Source organism: Suncus etruscus, chromosome 15 (genome assembly GCF_024139225.1).
Source record: "Suncus etruscus isolate mSunEtr1 chromosome 15, mSunEtr1.pri.cur, whole genome shotgun sequence".
Classification (NCBI taxonomy): domain Eukaryota; kingdom Metazoa; phylum Chordata; class Mammalia; order Eulipotyphla; family Soricidae; genus Suncus; species Suncus etruscus.
In genome coordinates this window covers 39,406,634-39,434,506 of record NC_064862.1, presented here as the reverse complement: position 1 = coordinate 39,434,506, position 27,873 = coordinate 39,406,634, and the positions used below count along the sequence as shown (strand labels likewise).

General features: G+C 36.2%; 1 protein-coding gene and 1 non-coding gene across 2 annotated transcripts in view; both read left to right on the top strand.

Annotated features, from left to right (window-relative positions):
* Positions 1-27,873, top strand: part of RYR2 (ryanodine receptor 2) — a 685,578-nt gene that overhangs the window by 304,777 nt on the left and 352,928 nt on the right. Inside the window, exon 13 of the mRNA XM_049789034.1 lies at positions 24,603-24,767. Within this exon, the coding sequence (XP_049644991.1) occupies positions 24,603-24,767 (165 nt within the window). The remainder of the gene's footprint in view (positions 1-24,602; positions 24,768-27,873) is intronic.
* On the top strand, positions 27,061-27,166 carry LOC126031683 (U6 spliceosomal RNA). Its single transcript, XR_007503515.1, has one exon. It is a non-coding gene; the product is annotated as a U6 spliceosomal RNA (small nuclear RNA).

The window sequence follows — 27,873 nt, the reverse complement described above, 5'->3', positions numbered from 1 at the left end:
AGTCTAAGAAGAATTTAGGCAAAAGAACTGAGGGAGACAAATTATACTTCTTAGTATTAAAGAGTGCATTTTACTAAAGATCAACATTCTGAATCAAAATCTACATTCCAAATAATGCAGCACAGTATCAATAAAACAGAACCTAAAGGAGAGATTAGAATAAACAGAAGCCTAACAGTTGTAAAGCATCCCGTCCTTGTTTCTCAGTACACATTAGTTAGGTAGACAAAAATAAACATGGGGATATATAAGTAATTTATGATACACCATATGTATAGTGTGTGTGTGTGTGTGTGTGTGTGTGTGTGTGTGTGCGCGTGCGTGTTCAGTATTACTGAGGTTTGAGCTTGAGCTTGAAGAGCTATCCTGGAACCCTGTTTCTAAGTGATCTTTCATTCCCTGCTTTGACCTGGATTCCATGTGGCAACAGTTGAGGTCTCCTAAGTCTTGTTTAAGGCTTTTGGAAAGCTGAATTTCTTTCTTTCCTCACTCGTTGACTTTTTAGAGAAAGAGTTGCTAAGTTCTGTTATTCATGTTTGCCACCATAACTGAATACTCCCCATAACCATATCTCACTAATTTACAGAACCCCAATTTATGAAAGGGAATAGCAAAAAGGGAATGAGCCACTGGCCCAGGGAGATCCAGTGTTCATCTTCATACCAAACACCTGGAGTGCATGGTTTATATTTTATTAGCTCTAAGTATGGAATCTTGACATCACCCATTTACTCAGTTAGCACCATGCTTTATTACTATGTGCCCTTCACCTCCCTAGATCACACAGAGCTGAATTGCCGCAAGCTCTCAGGGCAGCTGCCTAGGAATATTGTTTAACCGTGTTCTCGAAAATCCAATTGCTGAAGAAATCTGTATATAGTTTCTTCCTCTTTATTATTTCTATAAAAATCCCTTTCTGTAGACTCTAAAAATCCCACTTTTGCTCTAGAATGCTGCATATGCACATCATTTTTCTTTTTTCATTTATTCTATAACAATTCTCATTTTCCAGGAGTTTAATGGATGCCTCTGGCAAAATACGGGCTATGTTATTCAAATGGAAACGCAAAAGAAAAAGTTCTATTAACGTATCTCAAACTTGATTTTATATATGCATTAATATTGAATTTTTTTTTTTTTGGTTTTTGGGCCACACCCGTTTGATGCTCAGGGGTTACTCCTGGCTATGTGCTCAGAAATCGCCCCTGGCTTGGGGGGACCATATGGGACGCCGGGGGATCGAACCGCGGTCCTTCCTTGGCTAGCGCTTGCAAGGCAGACACCTTACCTCCAGCGCCACCTACCCGGCCCTTTTTTTTTTCGGTTTTTTTTTGGGGGGGGTGGGGGTTTGGGCCACACCCGGTGATGCTCAGGGATTACTCCTGGCTGTCTGCTCAGAAATAGCTCCTGGAAGGCACAAGGGAACCTTTTGGGACACCGGGATTTGAACCAACCACCTTTGGTCCTGGATCGGCTGCTTGCAAGGCAAACACTGCTGTGCTATCTCTCCGGGCCCCTCATTAATATTGAATTCTAATATTGTTTTCAAAAGAGTTGTTGATAGGAGCTGAAGTGATAGTACAGCAGATAGGGCATATGCCTTGCACGAGGCTTAAATAGGTTCAATCCCCAGAACTCCCGATAGAGCCCCAGCAGTGACCTCTGGGATCAGTGCCAGGAGTAATATTAGAGATTCTTGGGATTTGGGCCCAGACCAAAACAAAGTGAGTTGTTCACATAAATAAAATAAATGCAAGTAAATTTATCATTCATTGTCATAAAGAAAACTAGAAGATAGGGCTGGAACAATAGCACAGCAGGTAGGGTGTTTGCCTTGCATGCAGCTGACTTGGGACAAACCTGGATTTAATCCTCAGCATCTGTCATGGTCCCCTGAGCCTTCCAGGAGTGATTTCTGAGCATAGAGGCTGGAGTAACTGAGAACACAGCCCTGTGTTGCCCCAAAGCAAACCAACTAAACAAAAAAATTAGAAGATAACCATATGTTTTCTAAATGTATTTGGTGGCTATGTATTTTAGGTATCAATATAAATTGCTCTGAAAAGATTTCTGTGATAAATATTAAGTAAAATATAGGTAAAATGATGAGAAGCTTATTTTAAACTACAAAATAGCCTTATATATTGTATATGATTATATATAAAATCTGTTAATTGTTTTTATTATTTAAAGAAGCTCAAACTCCAGTGTATATGAGAATATATGAACAAAGCAAAATTATTTTTTAAAAACAAAAATTTTTGGATTGCTTTTCTATTACAATAGACACATTTCTTCTATAGCATAACAATTTTTTTGTTTTGGGGCCACACCCAAAGTTATGACTTAAATATTTTTTATTAAAATTCTTACTAAAGCAATAACTTGTTAAATAATTTTCTCTGAATATCTATGTTAATATTAGGTTAAAATTAGCAAAAAGTTTGCTTTCTTATTTTTTATTGAAACCATTATAATTTACAATGTTATTTATAGTAAGGAGTTAAACATACTTCTGAAGGAGGGTATTCTGTTTATGATTGAAACCCAACTACGAACATGCTTGTCAGCATGATGCTTAAATAAAGATTTATATATGTATATAAAATAAAAAAATAAACATACAATGTTTTCGGACTAATCCCAGCATAGTGACAACTACTTTCCTTCAATATTCCCAGAGATCACCCCATGTAATCAACCCCCACCCCAGTCTACCATCATAACTGTCACCTTTTTAAGTTTGCTTAAGTTTGGGTCTCATAATTTCATTGTTGTGGACTCTGGCTTGAATATTTAATTTTGTCCTTTCTAAACATCACCAGTGCTCTTGAAATCTCTTGTCTCCGTCCCCCATCATTTCACACGTATTTTTCTCATCCTCCACTCAATTTTTTTCTTCTAGCCATTTTCTAGGGTCTAGAATGTTCTTGACAACCTCCATTTAAGCCTTTCATGTCTTCATACAGTTTAAATACCACATATCAGTGATAATATCTTGTATCTATTCTTCTTCTGGCTTATTTAACTTATCTTCCAGTTCCATCCATGTTACAGCAAATTGCATAATTGCATCATTCCTTACAGCTATGTAATATTCTACTGTATGTATGTTCCACATTTTCATTATTCACTCATTTGTTGTTGATTGATTCCAACACATATTACTGTACTGAGTACTGCAATGAATAGTGAAGTGCTATATCCTTTTGGATGAAATTTTTATGTCCTGGGGAGAGATACCCAAGAGCAGATTGATGGACCATATGGCAGTTCATTTCTGACTTTACCTAGAGCCTTCCATAGGGGTTGGACCAAACAGCATTCAACCCAGCAATGGGTGAGAGTTATTTTTTACCACATCTCTGCTAATACAAATTGTTCCCAATGTTTTTGATTTGTGCAATCCTCACTGGTGTAAGAAGATAATTTATTTAATATCTCATCTTAATTTGTATTTCCTTAAAGACATCTAATGATAAACATTTTTTATGTGCCTGTTGGCCATCTGTTGGTCTTCCTCAGAGAGATTTCTATTTATTAATTTCCTATTTTAATGGAATTTTTTGAATTTTGTGGACTGATCCATTATGAGTACTTTATATATCTTAGATATCAATACTTAGACATCAATAACTACTATGTTAATTATAAATATTTTCTTCTACTCAGCTGTTTTTTAGTTCTAGCTCGTGTTTCTTTTCCCATACAGAAACTTTGAAGTTGAGGTAGTCCAGTTTGTTCAGATTTGATTGTATAGCCCTTGCCAATGGCATCATATTGTTGACTATTCCATTCAAGTCTAGAATGTGGAGTGTTCTGCCTATGTTTTCCTCAGTGTACTTTATAGATTTAGGTTTTATCTCAACACCTTTGATTCACTTTAAATTGACTTTTGCGGAAGGAGTGATATATGGATCCAACTTTTATTTCTTACACGTGGTTATCCAATTGTCCCAATACCATTTTATTGAAGAAGCTGACTTTATTCTATTTCATGTTCTCATGTTTCTATTTCATGTTCATATATTCTATTTTATATTCTCAGCTCCTTTGTTAAGGATTAATTGAACATAAACTTGGGGATTTGTCACTGGTTATTCTATTCTTACCCATTGGTCTGAAAGTTGTCTTTGTGTCAATACCATGCTGTTTTGATTGCTATGATTTCATACTACAGCTTCAAGTAAGGTAAAGAGATGCCTCCCAGAATTACTTTTTAAATTCTATATTTAATGCTCTATCATTTTAGAAATTTTAAGAGAAGGGAAGAGAAGGGAAAGCTAAATTTGTGTACAACCTGTATTTCAGAAACAACTTTTGTGTTATACATTTAGTTCAATTACCAAAATATACATTATTTGCAACTATATAGAGTTACATATGATACCGAAATTTTATTTAATACTAACACATTTCACATTTAATAGACTTTTTTCCTTAAAGAGGAATGGAGAGGTAGTACAGCTAGTAAGGCACTTACTTGCCTTATAAGAAGATTCCGACCTGAATTCTATCTCCAGTTCCACATATGGTCCACAAAACACTGCAAGAATTGATCCCAGAGCACAGAATAAGGAGTAATTACTGAGAACAAATACATTATGTATGTGGCCCTGAAACAAAACTATATTTATATATAATACTTATTATAACATTTAACAGAAAACTTAGTTCTTACAGTTTTTTAATTCTGGATTTCCAGAAGACCTTTTATTTTATAGTCTAGTTTGGCAACTGTCACTTACTGTTCCTTGTAATGATGGAATGGGAAAGTATAAATAGTAAAAGTAATCTTCTAATACTATATATATATATATATATATATATATATATACTATATTCTAATACTCATTTTAAGAATCATAGGGTACTATGAACTTTTAAATTTCTGTGCAACCTCATCACAAATGATTCTTTAAAGATATATGCAAATTTTTAGAACTAAAAATGAATTAGGCATTATGTTTTATTCCAAGGATTTTAATCTTTATTTTGTTTTGAAATACAGTATTTTAAAGGCATATTATGTTTGCACTACGTTAGTGAATGCAATGATTTCCACACTAAATAGTTGAGATGTGCTTTTTTTTGATTACTTAAACATATTTGTTTTTTATAAATATATTAAAAATTATATGTGGTACTTTTTTTCCAGTGCAATGACCATGCATTTCTTTCTCTTCTAGGACATATAAGTTTTATTTACCTAAAAATTATGTATTGGGGTGAGCAGAGTGATAGCTCAAATGGAAGGGCATTTGTTTTGCATGCATCTGATCTGGGTTCAATTCCTGGTATCCCATATGGTCCTCGAGCCTGCCATGAGTAATTTCTGAGCACAGAACCAGGACTAAACCCTGAGGGCTGCTAGGTATGGCCTCAAAGTTAAAAAATAAAAAAATGTGTATTTGGGGGACCAGAGCAATAGTGTAGCAGTTAGGGTGCTTTGCTGATGGCTTGCTGGGTTTGATGTATGGTATTATCTTTTCAACCCTCTCCAAATTGCACCCCCCTCCCCATCAGGAGTGATCCTTGAGTACAGAGACAGGAGTAAATTCTGATCATAGCCAGCTGGAGCCCCAAACCAATCTCAGATGTTTGGCAGATAGTAACTCTACAAAGCAAATAGAATTGTAATTGGGCCCGGAGAGATAGCACAGCGGCGTTTGCCTTGCAAGCAGCTGATCCAGGACCAAAGGTGGTTGGTTCGAATCCCGGTGTCCCATATGGTCCCCCGTGCCTGCCAGGAGCTATTTCTGAGCAGACAGCCAGGAGTAACCCCTGAGCACCGCCGGGTGTGACCCAAAAAACCAAAAAAAAAAAAAATAGAATTGTAATTGAAATTTTAAAATAAGTGTGTCCAATATCATAGAGGTTAAAATACATTACTTAATCTTGTTGAAAGTTTTCTTAAAAATAGTATGTTTATATTAGTAGAAAAAGGAATTAAAATAGAGTTGAATATCTTGAAAAGAGAATTAAGGTGAACATAATTTAGTTTTATTAAAAGTAAATAAACTATTAACTTGTGTCACAGGATAAAACAATATCACAAAATTAGTTCATATCTAAAACACAGTCATATATTCAAGTATATTGTAAAAATTGTTTTTATAGTTGTGATTATCATGTTAAAATATAAACCCATTTTATTTGGAAGAAAGGTATCCTGATGAAATTAAAGGCATTTATGATGAAACCTGTTTCATGCAATTAAATAATAAAGAAATATTGGCCTTGATCCAAATAAAATACAGTACTAGAGTCCTTGATTAAGATAAAATCATACATTTAAAAATTAAATGCTACCTTTATGTTATTAACATTTTGAAGAAAATGATGTACTATTTTATCCTTTCATTAATTATCACATAAGATTATCATTGGACATTTGTCTTTGAAATTAAGACTGGATTTATTTAGAGATATACTTGAAATCAGGGCAGAGTCAAGAATGACCAAATAGGGAGAGTTTGTGTTGCATTTTACTCTTATTCATCACAAAACTAAAATCTAAACCAAAAGTTCTGCAAGATACAAAAACCTATGTTTGGCTGCTCCAAAACCAAAACAAGGGAGTACAGATGCCATTTCCAGAATAAAATTTCCAAAATAGATTCCAGGATAGGAATCCTAACATCTCACATAACAGACTGGAATACTGGCATAGTAAAGGAAAGTAAGTTGGGGTAGCAACCAACAGTTCAACAAATAGGGAGAGATTGCTAAGGACTGTGGAACCTTACCTTGGAAAATTGAGAGGTAAACCAAAAACATCTCACAACAAACTTAGTGGTCTCTTACATCCCTACTGGGAGACACTTTCTTTTATTCTTCTTCTTCTTCTTTTTTTTTTTTTTTTGGTTTTTCAGGCCACACCCGTTTGATGCTCAGGGGTTACTCCTGGCTAAATGCTCAGAAATTGCCCCTGGCTTGGGGGGACCATATGGGACGCCGGGGGATCGAACCACAGTCCTTCCTTGGCTAGCGCTTGCAAGGCAGACACCTTACCTCTAGCGCCACCTCGCCGGCCCCTCTTTTATTCTTCTGAGACAATTATGCCAGAGGCAGATTTCTAGATGAAGAAATGATGAAATAATCCATGTTGATGTGTTATAAGAACCAATATTGGGAACATGTCCATTTTATCTAGATTCAATGCAATGCTCATCAAAATCCTGATGACATTCTTCAAGGACTTAAAATAGGCACTGATAAAATTAGTATGGAAATATGGAAACATAAAACACCCCAAAGAACCAAATCCATCTGAGAAAAGAGAAAATGGGAGATATTGTTTTTCCTGACTTGAAACTGCCTTAAGAATAGTAAGCAAAGGGCCGGAGAAATAGCACAGTGGTGTTTGCCTTGCAAGCAGCCAATCCAGGTCCTAAGGTGGTTGGTTCAAATCCCGGTGTCCCATATGGTCCCCTGTGCCTACCAGGAGCTATTTCTGAACAGACAGTCAGGAATAACCCCTGAGCAACGCCGGGTGTGGCCCAAAAACAAAACAAAAGAAAGAATAGTAAGCAAAGTAATATGGTACTGGAATAAGGACTGTTAGACCCATGAGTCAGAGCCAAATATCCAATATATGATCAACTAATTTATAACACAGGAGGTAGCTTCATCAAATGTCCTCAAGATAGTCTTTTAAACAATGATTTGGAAAATTGTGGCTACATGGCAAATAATGGGACCAGGTATGTATCTCACCTTAAAAGTCAATTCAAAGTGTATCAAATACCTTTATATTAGACCATATTCTATAAGGTTACATTGGAAAATATATAAAAATGCTCCAGGTTTTGAATATCAAAAGTATATTCAGGGGATGGAGCAGCACAAGTGGTAGGGCATTTATTTGCCTTGCATGCAGCTAACCTAGGATGGACCATGGTTTGATCCTCCGATATCCCATATGGTCCTTAAGCCAGGAGCGATTTATGAGCGCATAGCCAGGAGTAACCCCTGAGTATCACTGGATATGGCCCAAAAAGCAAAAAATAAAAATAAAAAAGTATACTCAACAATACAATGCCATTAGCAAATAAAATGAAAGCAAAAATAAACAAATGGGACTATATCAAATTAAAATATTTCTGCATAGAATAAGAAAAGTGCTAACATTAAAGCACCCTAGTGATTGTGAGAAAATGCACACAATATGTCAAATAAAGAATTAATATTTAAATATACAAAGTACTCCTAAAGGTTAATGTCAATGAATTAAATAATCATATTAAAATTGGGACAGTAAACACACAGACTCTCCTTAAAAGATACATAGATGGCCAACAGGCATATGAAAAATGTTCATTATCACTTGTTACTATGAAAACCAAAATTAAGATGATATTTGATATCACCTTACATGACTATGGCACTTATCAGAAACCATATAAATAACCTTTGCTAACAGAGTTATGATGAAAAATGAACTCTATGCACTGTAGTGGGAATATTATCTTGTTTAGGCTTTGTGGAGAACATTATTTTATGGAGATTCCTCAAAAAAACTAAGAATAGTTTTTATGACCTAATGAACCCATAGATAAAATCATATTCAGTATATTAAAAATAAAAGACTTATAACTAATATCAGTGACAAGACAAGGTTGTTAGTACTCACTGCTATAATCCAACACAGTACTGTAAACCTTGTTTTATTTATTTATTTATTTATTTATTTATTTGTTTGTTTGTTTGTTTGTTTGTTTTTGGGTCACACCCAGCAGCACTCAGGGGTTACCCCTGGCTCTGTGCTCAGAAATCGCTCTTGTGAGGCTGGGGGACCATCTGGGATGCCGAGATTTGAACCACCTTCTTTCTGCATGCAAGGCAAATGTCCTACCTTCATGCTATCTCTCCGGCCCCAGTACTGGAAATCTTAAGCATAGCATTTAGGCGAGAAAAATAAATTATTATAATTTTTGATTTGTTTGTTTGTTTGTTTGTTTTTTGTTTTTTGGATGGTTCACAGAGCTGTGTTCAAGGTGTACTCCTGGCTTTGTCCTCAGGAATCACTCATGGCTATGATTAAAGATGAAGCAATTGCACTATACTATCTCTCTGTGTCCTTGACATGTTTAAATTGAAAAAGAAATGAAATGATCATAATTTAAGTAAAAGACATGATAACGTACCAGGAAAGCTCCAAAATCTCTACAAAAATATAATAATAAATTAATCTAATAAATTTTAAGTTGAAAAAAATTAATATACAAAAATCTATTTCACAGTTTTGTTTGTTTGTTTGTTTGGTTTTTGGGTTTTGGGCCACACCCGGCATTGCTCAGGGGTTACTCCTTGCTGTCTGCTCAGAAATAGCTCCTGGTAGGCACGGGGGACCATATGGGACACCGGGATTCGAACCAACCACCTTAGGTCCTGGATCTGCTGCTTGCAAGGCAAACACCGCCGTGCTATCTCTCCGGGCCCTATTTCACAGTTTTTAAACGTTTTATGTTAGAGCTAGAAATGATTGTTCAGCAGGTAGAGCACTTGCCTTGCATGTGGGATTATATCCCCTGCACAGTGCCCAGAGCCCTTTAAGGAATGATACCAGACACACAGAGCCAGGATTCAGCCCCAAGCACAGCTGGTTATGGTCCCAAAATGAAACAAAACAAAAAATTGATGTTAGATTCAAATATATGCTAATGGACAAGAATAAAACACAGATATCCCATATTTTCCGGCATATAAGGCGACCCTTCAACATATGAAAAACTTCCTAAAAGTCAGGAGTCATTTTATATGCCGGTATAAGGCATGATGAAACTTATTCCAGCTTCAGGGACAAGTGAACTGCCCCTCTTTTATATACCACCATTAAAAATTGGTGGTATATATGAGATTCAGCTTCAGTGGAGATCGTTCAAAATGCTTCTCTTGGTGGTATATTTAAGAGATTCAACTTCAATACGGGAAACAAAATGAAATAAATAAATGGAACTATATCAAACTAAAATGTTACTGTACAGTGAAACAAGTTATCACTTGAATTAAAGAACAGCCATGAATGGGAGAAAACATGTGCACATTCTTCTTCTGACAAAGAGCTAATTCCAGATTGATTAAGCATTCCTATAATTCAGTTACAAAATCAGGCATCACCATCCAAAATGTGGAGAAAAACAGATCAACCACTTCTTTCAAGAAGACATAAATAATGAAAAAATAAAGTTCATCACCACTGGTTATAGGTAAATACAAACAAAATTGACATTGAGATATCACTGCACATTGGTGAGACGACCTATATAAAAATGAATAGGAAAACTGCTGACAGCTATAGAAGCAATCAACCTTCATTCACTGTTTGAGGGAATGTAAATTGATTTAGTTTCTATGGAAAACAGTCTACATAGTTCTTTTAAAATTTAAACATAGAACTTTTATATGTTGCATTAATTCTATTCTAGGTATCTAAGAACTCAAAAACATTTTATGGTGTTTTTATTTACATGTTTCTTGCAATGTTATTTATAATAGTCAAAATATGGAAACAATCTAAGTGACCAATGACAGTTGTGTGGATAAAGAATTGTGATGTATATATCTAATCAATTAAGATTCAACTACTAAAAGACATGACGGCCTCGTGTTTTGCTACAACATGAATAAAACTGGAGGATGTCGTGCTCAGAGAAATAAGTCAAAGGGAGTAAGATAAATATTGAGTATCTCATTTGTAGATAGCATTAAAAATAAAAAGGCCAAAAAAATAGACAATTGCTAGAGATTACTCCTGGATATGCTTGGGAAGTTACATTTGGTGCCAGTGCTCAACGCAAGAATCCTATCAGCTGTTCTGTCTCTCCAGCTCATAAAGGGACATTTGGCCACCATATTCACTGTATCATAAATTATTATAATGAAAAAATATAATTTCCTAGGTCACTTGATAATGTCTATTTTATTTGGTTATGTCTTGAATGGTTTTATAAATTTTGAGTTGAGTTATTTAATGAAGTATTTGCTTTAATACTGTATTTATTTTGAACTGTGTGAATCCTTTTTGGAAGTTTATTGTTGAAATTCTATAAATCATTAAAGAGAGTTGTTACTAAAATAACAATAGATTATGAATTTAAAAGTCCTTCTTACTACATATTACCAGGAAAGTTTTCTTGGTTGTCATTAGGATGTCTTTGTCACTGATTACTGAACATTCAGTGGACAATCTCATATTTATAGTTACTCTTCAAAATGAATAGAATATTATGACTAATTTATAATATAACTTATTTTATTGTCCTTTATTTTTTTCTCTATTTTAATTGCTACAAGTGACATGTATCATCATCTAAGTTACGCAATATGATGATTTGGTAGATTGTTAAGTAGTTGTATCTCTGAAAATATTTTATATTATAATGAATTAAATTTAGTGGTGTGTGTTATTATACAGCAGGTAGAGTGGTTGCTTTGCTAGTGACTAATCCAGGTTTGATCACTGGAATCTCCATATGATTCCCAAGCTCCAGCAGGAATAATCCCTTGCTTACTAGGTGCAACCCAATCTCCCTGCTCCCACATTATATATATGTATATATAAACAATATATAATATAAATTATTTGTGAGGGTTCTCTTATACTAATTCTTTACTTTCTCCAATCTTAGAGATTTTACCCTTTACTTTCAAGTGTTTTTAAATGTCTGTTTTAATCATAGAGTAGGTCTTGCACATAGATATCATACGCCCACCAAATTTAATTAGTTTTTAGATTAAAACTTTCCTAAAATATATTTTGTGGGTGTTTTCTTCAAGTTCACTACCTTCTATGCATCATGAATAGAATCCTTTTGCTAGTGAAATTGTGTGGAATATAGGTTGTGTGTGTGTGTGTCTGTGTGTGTGTGTGTGTGTGTGTGCCACAATGAGTAATGCAAAGAAGTTATTTTAGGTTCTACACTTAGGAATTATTTTTGGTTGTGCTTGGGGAGCCATATGGGATACCAGTGATAGAACCCGTATCAGCATAATGTAAGGCAGATGCCCTAGCATTAAACTCTCTCTCTCTCTCTCTCTAGATCCTGAAATATAGGTCTTAAATAAGACTACCAATGAGATCACAAGATTATGGAGCAGTTGCTAAAAATAAGACTACAGATTTAGAAACATGATGTTTCATATGTTATTTTTATTAGTTTTTATTTTTGATTCAGAAATACTTAAGGCAGGGGTCTCAAATCAATTTACCTGCGGGCCGCAGGAGGCAAAGTCAGGGTGATCCTTGAGTCCAAAGTCAGTAGTAAGCCTTGAACATTGGGGGATGTGACCCAAACAACTAAAACAAAACAAAACAAAACAAAAGCTTCCTCTAGGGCAGGGCCACAAAATGTTGTACGGAGGGCCACAAATGGCCTGCGGGCTGCAAGTTTGAGACCCCTGATTTAAGATGTTTTAGAACATTCATTCTTACAAACAGAATGTATACAATTTAATAACTATGGGCCAAGGTAGTGTGGGATCAGCTTACTTGCATTTTCTTATTTAATCCTATTTTTCCAACCATCTAAATTAGATACTATTTTTAATCTTTATTATTCAAATGAAGACATTGATGATTAGAAAATATATTTTCCAGATTCAGATGTTGAACCCAAGTACTAAAGATAAAGCCCTCTTTAATAAGAAAATGGAGGATTTAATGATGATGATAATGGCATATAGAACAATTATGTTGCTTATCTAGCATATTCTATTATAGTTGTTCAGCAATAATTAAATGTCTAAAAATAGAAACAAAACAAAATGAAGAACTTATAGGGGCTTTTTAAATCAAAACAATTTACAGTAACCCATCCTCAAGGTTCTTTGACAACTTAAAGAAAATTTTAACTATATTGTTTACAAACTATAGAAATGTAGTTATATTTTGGGGGACATACCCACTTGATTCTGCTTAAGGATCAATCCTTTGGGCTTGGGTGACCACATTGGGTGCTGTGAATCAAGCCATGCTGGTCACATGCAAGGCCTGCTGTACTATTGCTCTGGCCTTCTGATTATAGGGTTATAGTTTTTATTATGTTCCTATTTAATGACCCAAGCATAAGAGAGAACTTTCATAAAGCTTTTGTGGTTTAGATGGGGTGGATGAAAATTTAACCAGAAAAGTAAAATCATGTGAATTGTGAATATGAAGCACCTATCTTTGATCTTGTTTTACTGTATCAATAGAAGTTCCTCAAATGCCCTCTTATATAAGAAGCTATTTAAAAGTTCCATTTTTCCACAGACTACTTATCAGAGATTTTTTTTCTCATGTCTTCTCAGTATATTTCTGAAGTCTAGAATAAGCAAACGTGTGTTATATGTACATATATACATATGTAGATATCTATATATCTAATATTGTTCTATTTATCTAACTATCTATCTACCTATTTATCTATATCTATCTCTCTCTCTCTCTCTCTCTATATATATATATATACATATATATGTGTGTGTACATCCAAATCATTGCCCTGGATAGGCTAACTTTATTCTGATATACTAGTTCCAGCAATTTCTTTGACTCAGCAGTAGTTTTAGAATCATATTTCACCATGACATCTATTCTGTGCAGTCATTTGGCATCTAAGAAAGTAAATTAAAAGTCTTTTAAGTTTCTAATTTTACTGACTTTAACCATTATTTATTTTAAGGAGAAATGGTTATTACAAAAGCACACGCTCTATTATCTGTAGATAAAGTTTTTTTTCCCCATTCTTTTTTTTTTTTTTTTTTTTTTTTTTTTTGGTTTTTGGGCCACACCCGGCGGTGCTCAGGGGTTACTCCTGGCTGTCTGCTCAGAAATAGCTCCTGGCAGGCATGGGGGACCATATGGGACACCGGGATTCGAACCAACCACCTTTGGTCCTGGATCGGCTGCTTGCAAGGCAAACGCCGCTGAGCTATCTCTCCGGGCCCCTTTTTTCCCCATTCTATCAGCCATTTGATAGAGCCATTTGGATAGATTTCAACGTATTTAAACAAATAACAAAATATTCTCTCTGAGCTTACAGGATACATGTAATAAAAAACATAATCCTACAGTGTGAGATGAGTTTATTTTGATATAGATAATTTCTTATAAGAGCACATTTATTCACAGATATTTGGACTTTAGAATGATCCAGTTTTGTTTACTAAGGCCTAATATATCATTTAATATTTTTTTTAGACTTTGGACAGAAAGGCAAATACAGTGGTTAGGATATTTGACTTACATGCAGCTTATGCTAATTTGATACCTGGCACTTCAAATGGTGCCTTGGGCATTGCCAGAAGTGATCCCTGAACTCAGAGAAAGAGGTTTACACCACAAACAAAACAAAATTATTTTTAGGTTTTTCTTTTTTCTTATAGAATTATTTTGATATTTATTTGAAAATTAGTTTTCTAAGCTTTCTTGAATAGAAGTATTTGAATGCTCAGATTATAAATATCATTTATAAGATTATTTATAAGTATATTTTCTGAGGTAAATTTAAGTGGGGATGTGGAATTTCCAAAATATAACCATTCACGGGCTGGAGAGATAGCACAGTGGTAGGGCATTCGCCTTGTAAGTGGCCCACCCGGGAGGAACCCAGTTTGATTACAGTCATCCCAAATGGTCCTCCAGCCTTCGAGGGGGCAATTTCTGAGTGCTGAGCCAGGAGTAACCCCTAAGCACTGCTGGGTATGGTCCAAAAATCAAGCAAGCAAGCAAGCAAGCAACAAATAAAGTTTAAAAAAATATATAACCATTCACTTAAAATCTGGCATTTGTGTGAGTTATTATAGTCTTGGGACATGAAACATTGGAGTGAAGAACCCAGGCATGTTATTTATGCTCTCAGAATCTAATTAGTGAAAAACCAATTAATTGTTAAATACAAAAAGGATAGTTTCTAGGCTATTGTAAAGCTACTATAATTTTTATCATAACTGGAGTACAGTATAGTACAAGAGAACAAATCTAAACAGGAAATGTCTACCCAAACAGTGAAAGCACATATTTTAGATTATGCTAAAATATGCCGAAAACTGTTGTTTTTCTTGGAGCATATAGTTATCAAGATCTGAAGAAACTCAAGATGTTGGTGAGTGAAAAATAATATTGAGAATCACATTTTCTTGATTGTAAATATAGGAAATCTATATGTGTGTGTGTGTGTGTGTGTGTGTGTGTGTGTCCCATATATACCCCCTATATTATATATACCCCAGCATCAGACTGGGTTCATCACATTTAAGGTCATAAACCCTGTACTGTCTATCCTTTGTATTATTGTCTTTTTTGAAAAAAAAATTTTTTTTTTTGGTGGGTGGTGATTTGGGCTACACTTGTTGCTGTTCATAGCTTACTCTGTTTTATGCTCAGGGATCACTTCTGATGATGCTCAGGAGACTGTATGTGGTGCTATAGGTAAACCTGGGTACACCTTACCCACTGCACTATCTATTTGGACCCAACCTTTATAGTTTTTGAAGAGAGTTTCTTGTTAATGATCAAGTACTTATGTTATAGTGCCTTTATGGAAAATTTTATTGATCTGATTTTAACTTCACTGACTCTTTAGTCTATAAATTTCAATTTGATATGAGTGGCTTTCATTTTATAGTTTAATCATTATTTTCATTTTCATTGTATTATTGAAATTTCCCATCTGTGTATTAATTATGGATGGATTTTATGATATTCTGAGTGTATTTATAACTGTTACTTTAATATTTTTGTTACTTATTGCAAGGGTCAATTTTGCATCAGTACTTGTCACCTATTTTTATATAGGTTATATGTTTTAGTAGAAAAAAATCACATTTGTTTACATTTACTTATTTTTAATAGCATACTAGAAATTAGAAATATGTCATGTAGTCATTGAATTTTAAGTATTATTCTGAAGAATAAGTTTGGTTTTGGCAGGAAAGTAGCCTGGCTAGACCAAAAAATTTCTCTTGCAGTGGGCAGTTATTTATATTTCATCTTCCATCTGCTGCCATTTTACAAGGTCTCTGCCAAAATGCATAGTTTTAGTTGTCAGCAAGAATGTGAATGGAATTTATAAAACGATTTTATGGTTACTTTTCTGGTCCAGGGCTAAGCGCACATAATATTCTGACATCTCATGAGGCCTGGAGTGTGCCCAGCAGTAGCGTCTTCTGACTAAACTATAGGCTTATGGATACAATATACCCCTAGCAAAACCCGCCTTACTTTTTTTCCTTAATTTTATTTGTCTCAATTTCTCCTTGACTTTGGACCCCCTTAACTTTCAAATATGTTCCCCAAACTATTTTTCCTCAAATTGTATACTTGCTTTGGGAAAAACAATTCCTCTAATCTTATTACCATTCATTCTACATTTATCAAAAATATCTCAACTATTTATGATGGATGTTGAATCCAAAGTCCTCTGATCTATATGCTGTGTAACTAATTCTAATGCAGTTGTTTCTTCCTTTATCTAGAAAAAGCTAAGTCATATTGTTGACTCAGAATACACTAAAAATAAATTGTTCACACTATCCGGATATTTTTACTTGATTCTCCTAAAACTTTATACCAATATGATCCAAAATAAAAGAAGGAATGAACATTACTGATTTTGTTTTTTTTTTTCAAATAATTACACTTTTTTTTCTTGACTCCCCGGTGTACCTGACTCCCAAGTACATTGTGTGTACTTCTTTTTAATATCTTTATTTAAACATCTTGATTACAAATATGATTCTGTTAGGTTTCAGTCATGTAAAGAACACCCCCCTTCAGCAGTGCAACATTCCCACCACCAATGTCCCAAATCTCCCTCCATCCCACCCACCCCCACCTGTACTCTAGACAGGCTTTCCAGTTCCCTCAATTATTCACATGGTTATGGTAGTTCTCAGTGTAGTTATTTCTATAACTTCACTCACCACTCTTTGTGGTGAGCTTCTTGAAGTGAGTTGGAAGTTCCAGCCCTCCTCTCATTGTTTCTGAGGATTGTTGCAAAAGTGACTGTTATTTTCTTTAAAACCCATAGATGAGTGAGACTATTCTGCGTCTATCTCTCTCCCTCTGACTTATTTCACTCAGCATGATAGATTCCATGTACATTCATGTATAGGAAAATTTCATGACTTCATCTCTCCTGATGGCTGCATAATATTCCATTGTGTATAAGTACCACAGTTTCTTTAGCCATTCATCAGTTGAAGGGCATCTTGGTTGTTTCCAGAGTCTGGCTATTATGAATAGTGCTGCAATAAATATAGGTGTGAGGAAGAGATTTTTGTATTGTATTCTTGTGTTCCTAGGGTATATCCCTAGGAGTGGAATAGCTGGGTCGAATGGAAGCTCAATTTCCAGTTTTTTGGAGGAATCTCCATATCGCTTTCCATAGAGGTTGGACTAGAACACATTCCCACCAGCAGTGGATAAGAGAAAGTGCAGTTTCCTCCCTGAAGATACCTTTAGTCTCAATGTCATGGAGTGTTTTACCTATGTGTTGTTCTGTATACCTTATGGTATTAGGTCTGATATCAAGGTCTTTAATCCATTTGGATTTTACCTTCGTACATGATGTTAACTGGGAGTCTATGTTTTCTTTTTTGCAAGTGGTTAACCAGTTCTGCCAGCACCATTTGTTGAAGAGGTTTTCCCTGCTCCACTTAGGATTTCTTGCTCCTTTCTCAAACATTAGGTACTTGTATGTCTGGGGAACATTCTCTGAGAACTCAAGCCTATTCCACTGATCTGAGGGTCTGTCTTTATTCCAATACCATGCTGTTTTGATAACTATGGCTTTGTAGTACAGTTTGAAGTTGGGGAAAGTAATGACTTCCATATTCCTTTTCCCTAGGAGTGCTTTAGTTATTCGAGGATGTTTATTGTTCCAGATGAACTTCATAAGTGTTTGATCCACTTCTTTGAAGAATGTCATGGGTATCTTTAGAGGGATCGCATTAAATCTGTATAATGTTTTGGGGAGTATTACCATTTTAACGATGTTAATCCTGCCAATCCATGAGCAGGGTATGTGTTTCCATTTCTATGTGTCTTCTCTTATTTCTTGGAGTAGGGCTTTGTAGTGTTCTTTGTATAGGTCCTTCACATTTTTGGTCAAGTTGACTCCAAGATATTTGAGTTTGTGTGGCACTAATGTGAATGGGATTGCTTTCTTAACGTCCATCTCTTTCCTATCATTGTTGGTGTATAAAAAGGCCATTGATTTCTGTGCATTAATTTTGTAGCCTGCCACCTTGCTATATGAATCTATTGTTTCTAGAAACTTTTTGGTAGAGTCTTTAGGGTTTTCTAAGTAGAGTATCATGTCATCTGCAAACATTGAGAGCTTGACTTCTTCCTTTTCTATCTGGATTCTCTTGATATTTTTTCATGCTTGATCGCTATAGCAAGTACTTACAGTACTATGTTGAAGGGGAGTGGTGAGAGCAGACAGCCTTGTCTTGTATCAGAATTTAGAGGAAAGGCTGTTAGTTTTTCTCCATTGAGAATAATATTTGCCATTGACTTGTGGTGGTAGATGGCTTCAACTAGATTGAGAAAGGTTCCTTTCATTCCCATCTTGCTGAGAGTTTTGATCAATAATGGGTGTTGGACCTTATCAAATGTTTTCTCTGTGTCTATTGATATGATTATGTGATCTTTCTTTTTATTGTTGTTTATTTTGTGTATTATGTTGATAGATTTAAGGATGTTAAACCATCCTTGCATTCCTGGGATGAGACCTACTTGGTTGTAGTGTATGATCTTCTTGATGATGCATTGGATCCTATTTACCAGGATTTTGTTGAAGATCTTTTCATCTGCATTCATCAGGGATATTGGTCTGTAATTTTCTTTTTTGGCAGCATTTCTGTCTGGTTTTAGTATCAAGATGATGTTGGCTTCATAAAAGCTGTTTGGGAGTGTTCCCATTTTTTTCAATTTCATGGAAGAGCCTGGCTAGGATTGGTAGTAGCTCCTCTTGAAAGGTTTGAAAAATTCATTAGTAAATTCATCTGGGCCTGTGCTTTTCTTTTTAGGCAGACATTTGATTACAGCTGCAATTTCCTCCATAGTGATGGGGGTGTTTAGTATGCTAAATCCTACCTTCTTAACCTGGAAGGTTATAAGTGTCCAAGAATGTATCCATTTCTTCTAGGTTCTCATGTTTAGTAGCATAAAGTTTCTCAAAGTAGTTCCTGATTACCCTTTGGATCTCTGGAATATCTGTCGTGATCTCCCCCTTTTAATTTCTTTTTTTTTTTGTTTTTTGGGCCACACCCGGCAGTGCTCAGGGGTTACTCCTGGCTGTCTGCTCAGAAATAGCTTCTGGCAGGCACAGGGGACCATATGGGACACCGGGATTCGAACCAACCATCTTTGGTCCTGGATCGGCTGCTTGCAAGGCAAACGCCGCTGTGCTGTCTCTCCAGGCCCCCCTTTTAATTTCTAATACGAGTTATCAGGTTTCTCTTTCTCTTTCTTTGTGAGTTTTGCCAATGATTTATCAATCTTGTTTATTTTTTCAAAGACCCAACTTCTGCTTTCTTTGATCTTTCGGATTGTTTTTTGGGTTTCCACTTCATTGATTTCTGCTTTCAGCTTTGTTATTTCCTTCTGTCTCCCTATATTTGATTCCTTTTGTTGGTCATTTTCTAATTTTATGAGCTGCATCATTAAGTTATTTAGGCATGCCCCTTCTTCCTTCCTGATGAGTGCTTGCAAAGCTATAAATTTTCCTTTCAGTACTGCTTTTGCTGTGTCCCATAGATTCTGGAAGTTTGTGTCTTCATTGTCATTTGTTTCCAGGAAAGTTTTGATTTCCTTTTTGATTTCCATCTCGGACCCACTGGTTCTTCAGTAGCAGGCTGTTTAATTTCCAATTATTAAAGTTTTTCTTCTGTGTCCCTTTGTAGTTCACATCTAATTTCAGGCCTTATGGTCAGCAAAGGTAGCCTGCAAGTTTTCTGTCCTCTTGATTTTATGAAGGTATGTTTAATGTGTCAGCATGTGGTCTGTCTTGAAGAATGACCCATGTACATTGGAGAAGAATGTGTATCCAGGTTTTTTGGGGTGGTGTGCCCTATATATATATATATATATATATATATATATATATATATATATATATATATATATTAGTCCTCTTTCTTCCATTTTTCTTTTCAGGGCTAGTATGTTTTTGTTGGGTTTCAGTCTGGTTGATCTATCAAGTGTTGACGGGGCCATGTTGAGGTCTCCCACAATTATTGTGTTATTATTTATGTCGTCTTTCAGATTTGTCAATAATTGTATTAGATAGTTTGCTGATCTCTCATTGGGTGCATATATATTTAATAGTCTGATTTCTTCTTGTTGTACATATCCCTTGATTAGTACAAAGTGTCCATCTTTGTGCCTTACCACTTTTATGAGTATAAAGTTGGTGTCATCAGATATTAATTTGGCCACCCCAGCTTTTTTTTTTTTTTTGTTTTTGGGCCACTCCCGGTGGTGCTCAGGGGTTACTCCTGGCTGTCTGCTCAGAAATAGCTCCTGGCAGGCACGTGGGACCATATGGGACACCGGGATTTGAACTAACCATCCTAGGTCCTGGATCGGCTGCTTGCAAGGCAAACACCGCTGTGCTATCTCTCCGGGCCCCCACCTCAGCTTTTTTAAGGGTGTTGTTTGCTCTGGATAATTTTTCTACAGCCTTTGATTTTGAGTCTATATTTGTTCTGATTATTCAGGTGTATTTCTTGTAGGCAGCAGAAGGTTGGATTCATCTTTTTGACCCAGTTTGCCACTCTGTGTCTTTTAATTGGTGAATTTAGTCCATTGACATTGAGGGAGATGATTGTCATAGGATTTAATGTCATTTTTGTAGATAAGTTTGCGGTGTTTTTTGGTCTCTCTTGTCTTAAAGTAGACCTTTCAGTTTTTCCTTTAAGGCTGGTTTTTCATCTGTGAAGTTTCTGAGCTGTTGTTTATCCATAAAGCTACCGTATTTTCCAGCATATAAGATGACTGGGCATATAAGACGATCCCCTAATTTTGCAGTTAAATCATAGGTTTAGGTCTATATTCACTGTATCACACAGACCGTTCTTGTGCTGCAACTGTATGTACCACAGTGAGCCAATCACAATAAGCAAAGGTTCAAAGGTTATATTGTAATAGACTTCCTCTCTGACTCTGGCCAATCTAAGCAGGCTTTTTACAGTGTAGATTCGGGTCCAAAACATTGTCTAATTTGCATGCATAAAAAGCCTGCTTGGATTGGCTGAGTTAGAGAGGCAGTTCGAGCAGCCTTGCAGTGATTGGTTCCTTATCATAGGCACCTTTTCTGGCAATACCTTGGTGGCGTCAGTTAATCTTCCTCACTACATGAACCAAACAACACCCCATCCTCGGACCCTAGCACTGAACCACCAACACGGTTAGCTGTGTTTTGCCAGAAGTGGCCCGCAGAACTCCTGAGTATTGTTTGGGAGCCCCCAAGAAAGAGAATTGGAAACTGTGGCCTGATTTTTTTTTTCATTTAGCGGCATATTGAAACATTTTTCAGGATATACTCAGCGTATAAGACGACCCCCAATTTTTGGTTGACTTTTTTTTTGTTTGTTTCAAAAGTCGTCTTAAACACCGGAAAATATGGTATGTATTCTTTCTTCAAACCTGAACGTGAGTTGGGCTTGGTGCAGTATTCTCGGTGAGGCATCCATTTTATTCAGTCTTTTCACAATATTCCACCAGTGTCATCTGGCCTTGAGAGTTTCTTGTGATATGTCTGCTGTGAGTCTTAAGGATGCTCCTTTGAATGTAATTTCCCTTTTTGATCTTGCTGCTTTCAGTATTCTATCTCTCTGTGTGGGATTTGTCATTGCAACAAGGATGTGTCTTGGGGTGTTTTTCTTCAGGTCTCTTTTAGCTCGTACACTTCAGGCATGCAGGATTTGATTGCATGTAGTGTTTAACTCTGGGAGTATCTCTTTGATGATGTCTTTGACAGTTGATTCTTCCTGGCGATCTCCTACCCGGGCCTTTGGGACTCCAATGATTCTTATGTTGTTTCTGTTGAGTTTATCAAAGACTTCTATTTTCATCTGTTCACATTCCTTGAGTACTTTTTCCATTGCCTGCTCACTTGTCTTAGGTTTTTTTTCCAATTTCTTTCTGCTGTGTTGAGTTTTTCTGCATTTCATCTTCCAGCACTTTGATTCTGTCCTCACCTGCTGTTTACCTGTTGGAGAGGCTATCCACTGAGTTCTTCAGTTGAGCTATGGTGTTTTTCAGATCTGTTATTTCAGTTTGGAGTTTTCTGATTTCTGTCTTTGTGTTCTGTTCAGATCGATCTATGCTTTCTTTGAGTTCTATGAACATCTTCCATATTTCTATTCTAAGCTCTTTATCCAAGAGGTTAATCAGATGATTGGAATTTTTTGGGTCATCCGAGCTATCGTCTCCATTCTCTGTGCATGGTGTTTGCCTGTGAGGTTTCCCCATTGTCAAGTAGTGTAATTTTTTCTGCGTGTTGTGGTGGTGTTTATCTAAGTGACAGTTTTGGGGGGTTCACTTCCCAGGGCTCTGAGAAGAGCTTCAAGAATTCAGGAAAGACAGAGAAGCACAGGACAGAATTCCCTTCAGGTCCTCAGGGTCCTCAGAAGAAGCACAGCAGGGCGGAGTCTCTGCAGGTAGAGCAATCAGCACTCCACCTGGCAACCCCCACAGTCAGCCAGTTCTTACTCACTCACTTGCTTGCTGGGCAGCTTCAGAATACAGTGTTTTGGGGGTTTGCTTCCCAGGGCTCTGAGGAGAGCTTTAAGAATTCAGGAAAGGGCCCAGAGAGATAGCACAGCGGCGTTTGCCTTGCAAGCAGCCGATCCAGGACCAAAGGTGGTTGGTTCGAATCCCGGTGTCCCATATGGTCCTCCGTGCCTGCCAGGAGCTATTTCTGAGCAGACAGCCAGGAGTAACCCCTGAGCACTGCCGGGTGTGACCCAAAAACCAAAAAAAAAAAAAAAGAATTCAGGAAAGACAGAGAGGCAAAGGACAGAGTTATAATTACACGTTTTTTACATTTAATTTTGATTTTTGGTTTTTGAACCACACCTGGTGATGCTCAGAGGTTACTTCTAGCTATGTGCTCAGAAATTGCTCCTGGCTTGAGGGACTATATGGAACAAACAGGAATAAAACCGTGGTCTGTTCTGTGTTGGCCTTGTGAAAGGCAAATATCCTACTGATGTACTATTGCTCTGGCAATAGTCACTTTAACAGGTCTACATTATCTAAGAATCAGAATGAACAGTAAAATTATCATCATAAAGCTTTATAATTATAATTTCTTACCCAAAGAGTGAGAATATGACTCACTTTAATAAAAAGTAAACAAAGCAGAGCCGGAGAGATAGCACAGCAGAAGGAGAGTGGTTCGAATCCCGGCATTTCATATGGTCCCCGAGTCTGCCAGGAGCGATTTCTGATCATAGGGCCAGGAGTTACCCCAGAGCACTGCCAGGTGTGACCCCAAAACCAAAAAAAAAACCAAAATAACAAAGCATCATTTTACAAATAATAATTGTGAAATCTCAAAACTCAAATAAAATCAGAAATATACTAAAAATGAATTTTCTAGAATAAAAAATAACAAATGTTAGTATTTTATTATTATTTTTTTTGTTCTGTTGATCATACCAAACAGTGCTTAGGGGAGATAGCACTAGAAAATAAGTTGAAAAAGGAAAGCTTAATTTAAGTAGGGGTTGAAAGGAGATACTTATTTGATATAAAAGGACCTATTGAGTATTCAAAAAAACACAGGAAACTTGGCATAGTATTATTTTAAGAGTAAATTCTGTAACTTACATACCGAAACTTGCACTGAATTATAACTTTTCTTTTGTTTACTTAACTTTAGTTTGGAATAATTTATCATTTCAGTCCTCATTGCCATCACCATTCTCATTATCAATATCACTTAGCTGATCAAACCTATGTCTTTATTTTATTTAGTCTCTAGCGCTATTCTCAAAACACAATGTGAATTATATCTTATTTTCTTCTCATACTATGAAGAAAATATTGTGTTAGTTTTATTTTCAGATGAGAAAACTGAAGCTTAAGAGGTAGAACTTTGCCTGTGGTAGAGATTGAACTCAAAATCTAATTTCTCCCTCTCTGTCTATATTTATTTTAAACAACAATTTTCCTTTCTAATTCTGGATCTATTTCCAGTTGTGTACAGGGATCACTTTTGATGAGATTCAGAGTTCAATATGCAGTGATGAAGGTCAAACCTGGGCAAGATTCTCATCTACCATACTATTTTTCCACCATCAAAAACAATTATAAAAATCTGGAAAAAAATTTCCAGTCCTAACAACTAATTTTGAGATATTTGGTTTGAAGTTTGTTGATAGTATAAATTTTGTGTTTTTATTAAATAATTTTTGCTAGTATGAATAAATCTAGGTTGTTTACGTTGCAATTTCCTACTTGAATTTTAGTGGCAGTTGAATGGCTGTATCATTCACTGTTACTATTTCAGGGTTTATTAGGACTGATTTTTAAGAATTGTCTTTATAACATCATAATCTAAATATTTAAAAATTTTTTCTTGATTTTCTTTTTCTCTCAGGAAAAATTGGATGCTGGCATGAGAAAAGAAGTCGATGGCATGGGAACATCTGAAATAAAATATGGAGATTCTGTATGTTATATTCAACATGTAAATACAGGCTTGTGGCTTACGTACCAGTCTGTGGATGTGAAATCTGTGAGAATGGGATCCATACAACGTAAGGTAAGTGGTAAGCTTGCTTCACACATGTATACACAGACATTCTATGCACACGTAGACATATACACATGCTTTTGAGCAGTCTTCCTTTTATGACTAAAAATCACAAAGAGAAAAAAGGATATTTCTCTTTTAGCAACTGACTAATGATCATTATTTACTTGCTAAAAATCAAAGCCTACCATTGTTAAATCCACCTAACTGGCCTGGGGTTCGGGGCTGGAGATCCCTTGATCCCAGGGATGGATCCCAGGGATCGGGAATACCCAGGGGTCCCAGGAAGAAAACCACCCGCTGCCGAATGAGGAACCACAAACCTTGAGGATGCAATCACACTCAGGTTTATTTTCTTCCCAGAATTCTGGGATGTCACAGCATCCTGAGAGTCCAAATTTACAAATATTTAAGGAAATTCATATGATAATGAGCATACAGGTCAAAGCATTTAATAAGGTTTATTACAGTTTGAATCATTCAATAATATTTTACAGAAAAGGTGCAATTTCTGTCTGTTTAGAGCCCCTTCATGACATCATTTACCCCCAACTCCTACACTGATGGCATGCAGAGATAAGAGTTGAACCCTTCGGTGGTCTCTTAATTTACAGGGTGGAGAACCTGGTCTGTTCAGCCCCCTTCATGACCTCACAGGAATCCCACCTTGGGCCTGATGTCTCTTTTGATAGTCCTCACAGGTAGTCCCTTTGTGTGTAACTGATTTAGCTCAGGGAATGTCCCTTGCTGACAGGGCTGAGTTATTTCATGTTGGGATGTAGATGCCACTTTGGATTAATGGCTTAGCCATGGGGGGAGTTCATGAAGTTATTTCTTATTAAAGAATCTCAAGCAAGCTGGTGACAGAAGCAAAATTAGGAGTTAATTCTAAACTTAGAGCCTGTTTTCCCTGAGCGCCTGCTTAGTGCTTGAGTGTACTATTTTATGTTTACTACATTACCGCCATATTTTGTTTTGTTGTATTTCACTGTGTTCTGATGTTTAAAAACTGCTTTTGTGAGGCAGTAGGGGCCGCAACTCAGAGGTCTGCCCCAGGCATTGGCTCTGTCTGCCTGTCAGGGGGTTTGAAATAACTTGCTAAAAAAATCTTAAACCAAGATATAAAGAGGAGATAAACACACTTCCTATAAACTATATTATTTAAAGCTCTGAATCACACTTAAAAAATCTCACAAGATCCTAGAAAATCAAAAGTTACACAACGAAATTTCCAGACTCAACACCATAATATGTTCTCTGGATTTTGTAGTGGTGACTAGATAAGGTACCTCTGTACTATGACTAAGAAACAGTAGAGACTGATTCTTTAGTTCAGAAATAGTGTTCTATTTCAGGAATATTTTCTATCTTCTATGAAGATTTCAGAAATAGTTTTCTGAAGCTCATCCCGCCTTTCTTCCTAGGTAACTTGACCTTACCTGAAAGACCTCGCCCATTCCTGGGAGGGGTCTTGAAAAGGTAGATAAGGCCTTTGACCCAGGGGATTAGGATCTTGGGGGCTTTTTGGTCTTTGACCAGGATGGAGGTCAAATGGAAGATGGCTGATAGGAGTTAAGTTAAGTTAAGATAAGCTAAGAATGACTGAATGGTGTGGATAGGGCATGAATAAAGCTGATGCTTCCTGATGCCTGTCTCTGGATGAGTCTGAGTTCCACATTCACCTAAACCTGGGACCCCGCCAGCAGAATGGGGATTGTGGGAGCCACGTGCCTGGGATGGCAGGAAGAATCCAATCCCCCAATCCACCTCCATCCAGGTCCATAGTTAATTATTTAATGCTACAGTATTCTATGAAGTATACTCTTGATTTCAGAAATGCCTAAAATTTACTTTGTCTTTGTGTTGCTCCCAGAATTACCCTTCTAAAATGAAAAGTGTTCATACACCCACATCTCTTAGTCCTTTTCTGATTCCCTATTGACTCTAAGACAATGGCCCCCACATTTTTAGTAGGTTAGGGTATTGGGCCACATTTTAATGTGCTCATGACTTTCTTCTGTCTCTGATCTCAAGAATCACTCCTGTTGGGTTCCAGGGACCATCTCGGGTGCTGTGGATCAAACTCAGTTTGGCTGTGTGCAGGACCCTACCCACTGTGCTATCTCTTTAGATCCATGACCACAATTTTGATGCTGCTGTACTGCTCTTTCTGAATAGCTTACAACTCAACTCTGCCCTAGTCTTACTCCATTATCTAATCTCTAATCATCATCTTCAATTTAGACCCCTTGCCACTTATATCATTTTACTTTAAGTCTCATAACAAAAATTTTCTGGATTTGTGCTCTCTTCGGCAGCACATATACTAAAATTGGAACTATACAGAGAAGATTAGCATGGGCCCTGCACAAGGATGACACGCAAATTATGAAGCATTCCATATTAAAAAAATAAAATCTGGATTTTACACACCTCTGCCTTTGGCCACATCATGTCTTCTCTTTGCAGTACCTTTAAATGTGTTTTATTTTTTTCTACAATTACTTTTACATTCTTCGAAATTAAGTCTAAAATGGTTTAAACGGTCTTCTTGACTATATCAACTTATTCTTATACACTTTATTTTATGTTCTTAAAATACTCATATCTGTTTTTTCTTCCAGCTTATAAACAAATGAGTTTATTTTATGTATGTCTCTTTGTTTATGGATTTGTGTGCTCCCTTAGGGTAGGTGCATTGTTTCAGATTTTTTATGTTTCACATAGTTGTATGAAATATACCAAATAGAATAATATGATACAAATGTTACTTTTTACAAGTGCTAAAGATAGCAATGGATTCAAAATTGTTATCTTTAATGGATTGATTGTAATAACTATATACATTTAGTATAGATTAATCAAGGTTTAGTGATTTTAGTGTGAGCTGTACTAGTTTGAATTATGCTGGAGTCTGATTTTGCTTGGACTTAGCCATGTCCTTGTATTAACTTCTAAAGACTTTTTGATGGAGATTTGAGCAACTTTTCTTAAGACTTTTCTTAAGACTTGTCTAATCGTAAGATACATACTTGCTTACCTCCACCCTCCCTCCTTCTCCAAAAATTCCTTCCTTCCTTCCTTCCTTCCTTCCTTCCTTCCTTCCTTCCTTCCT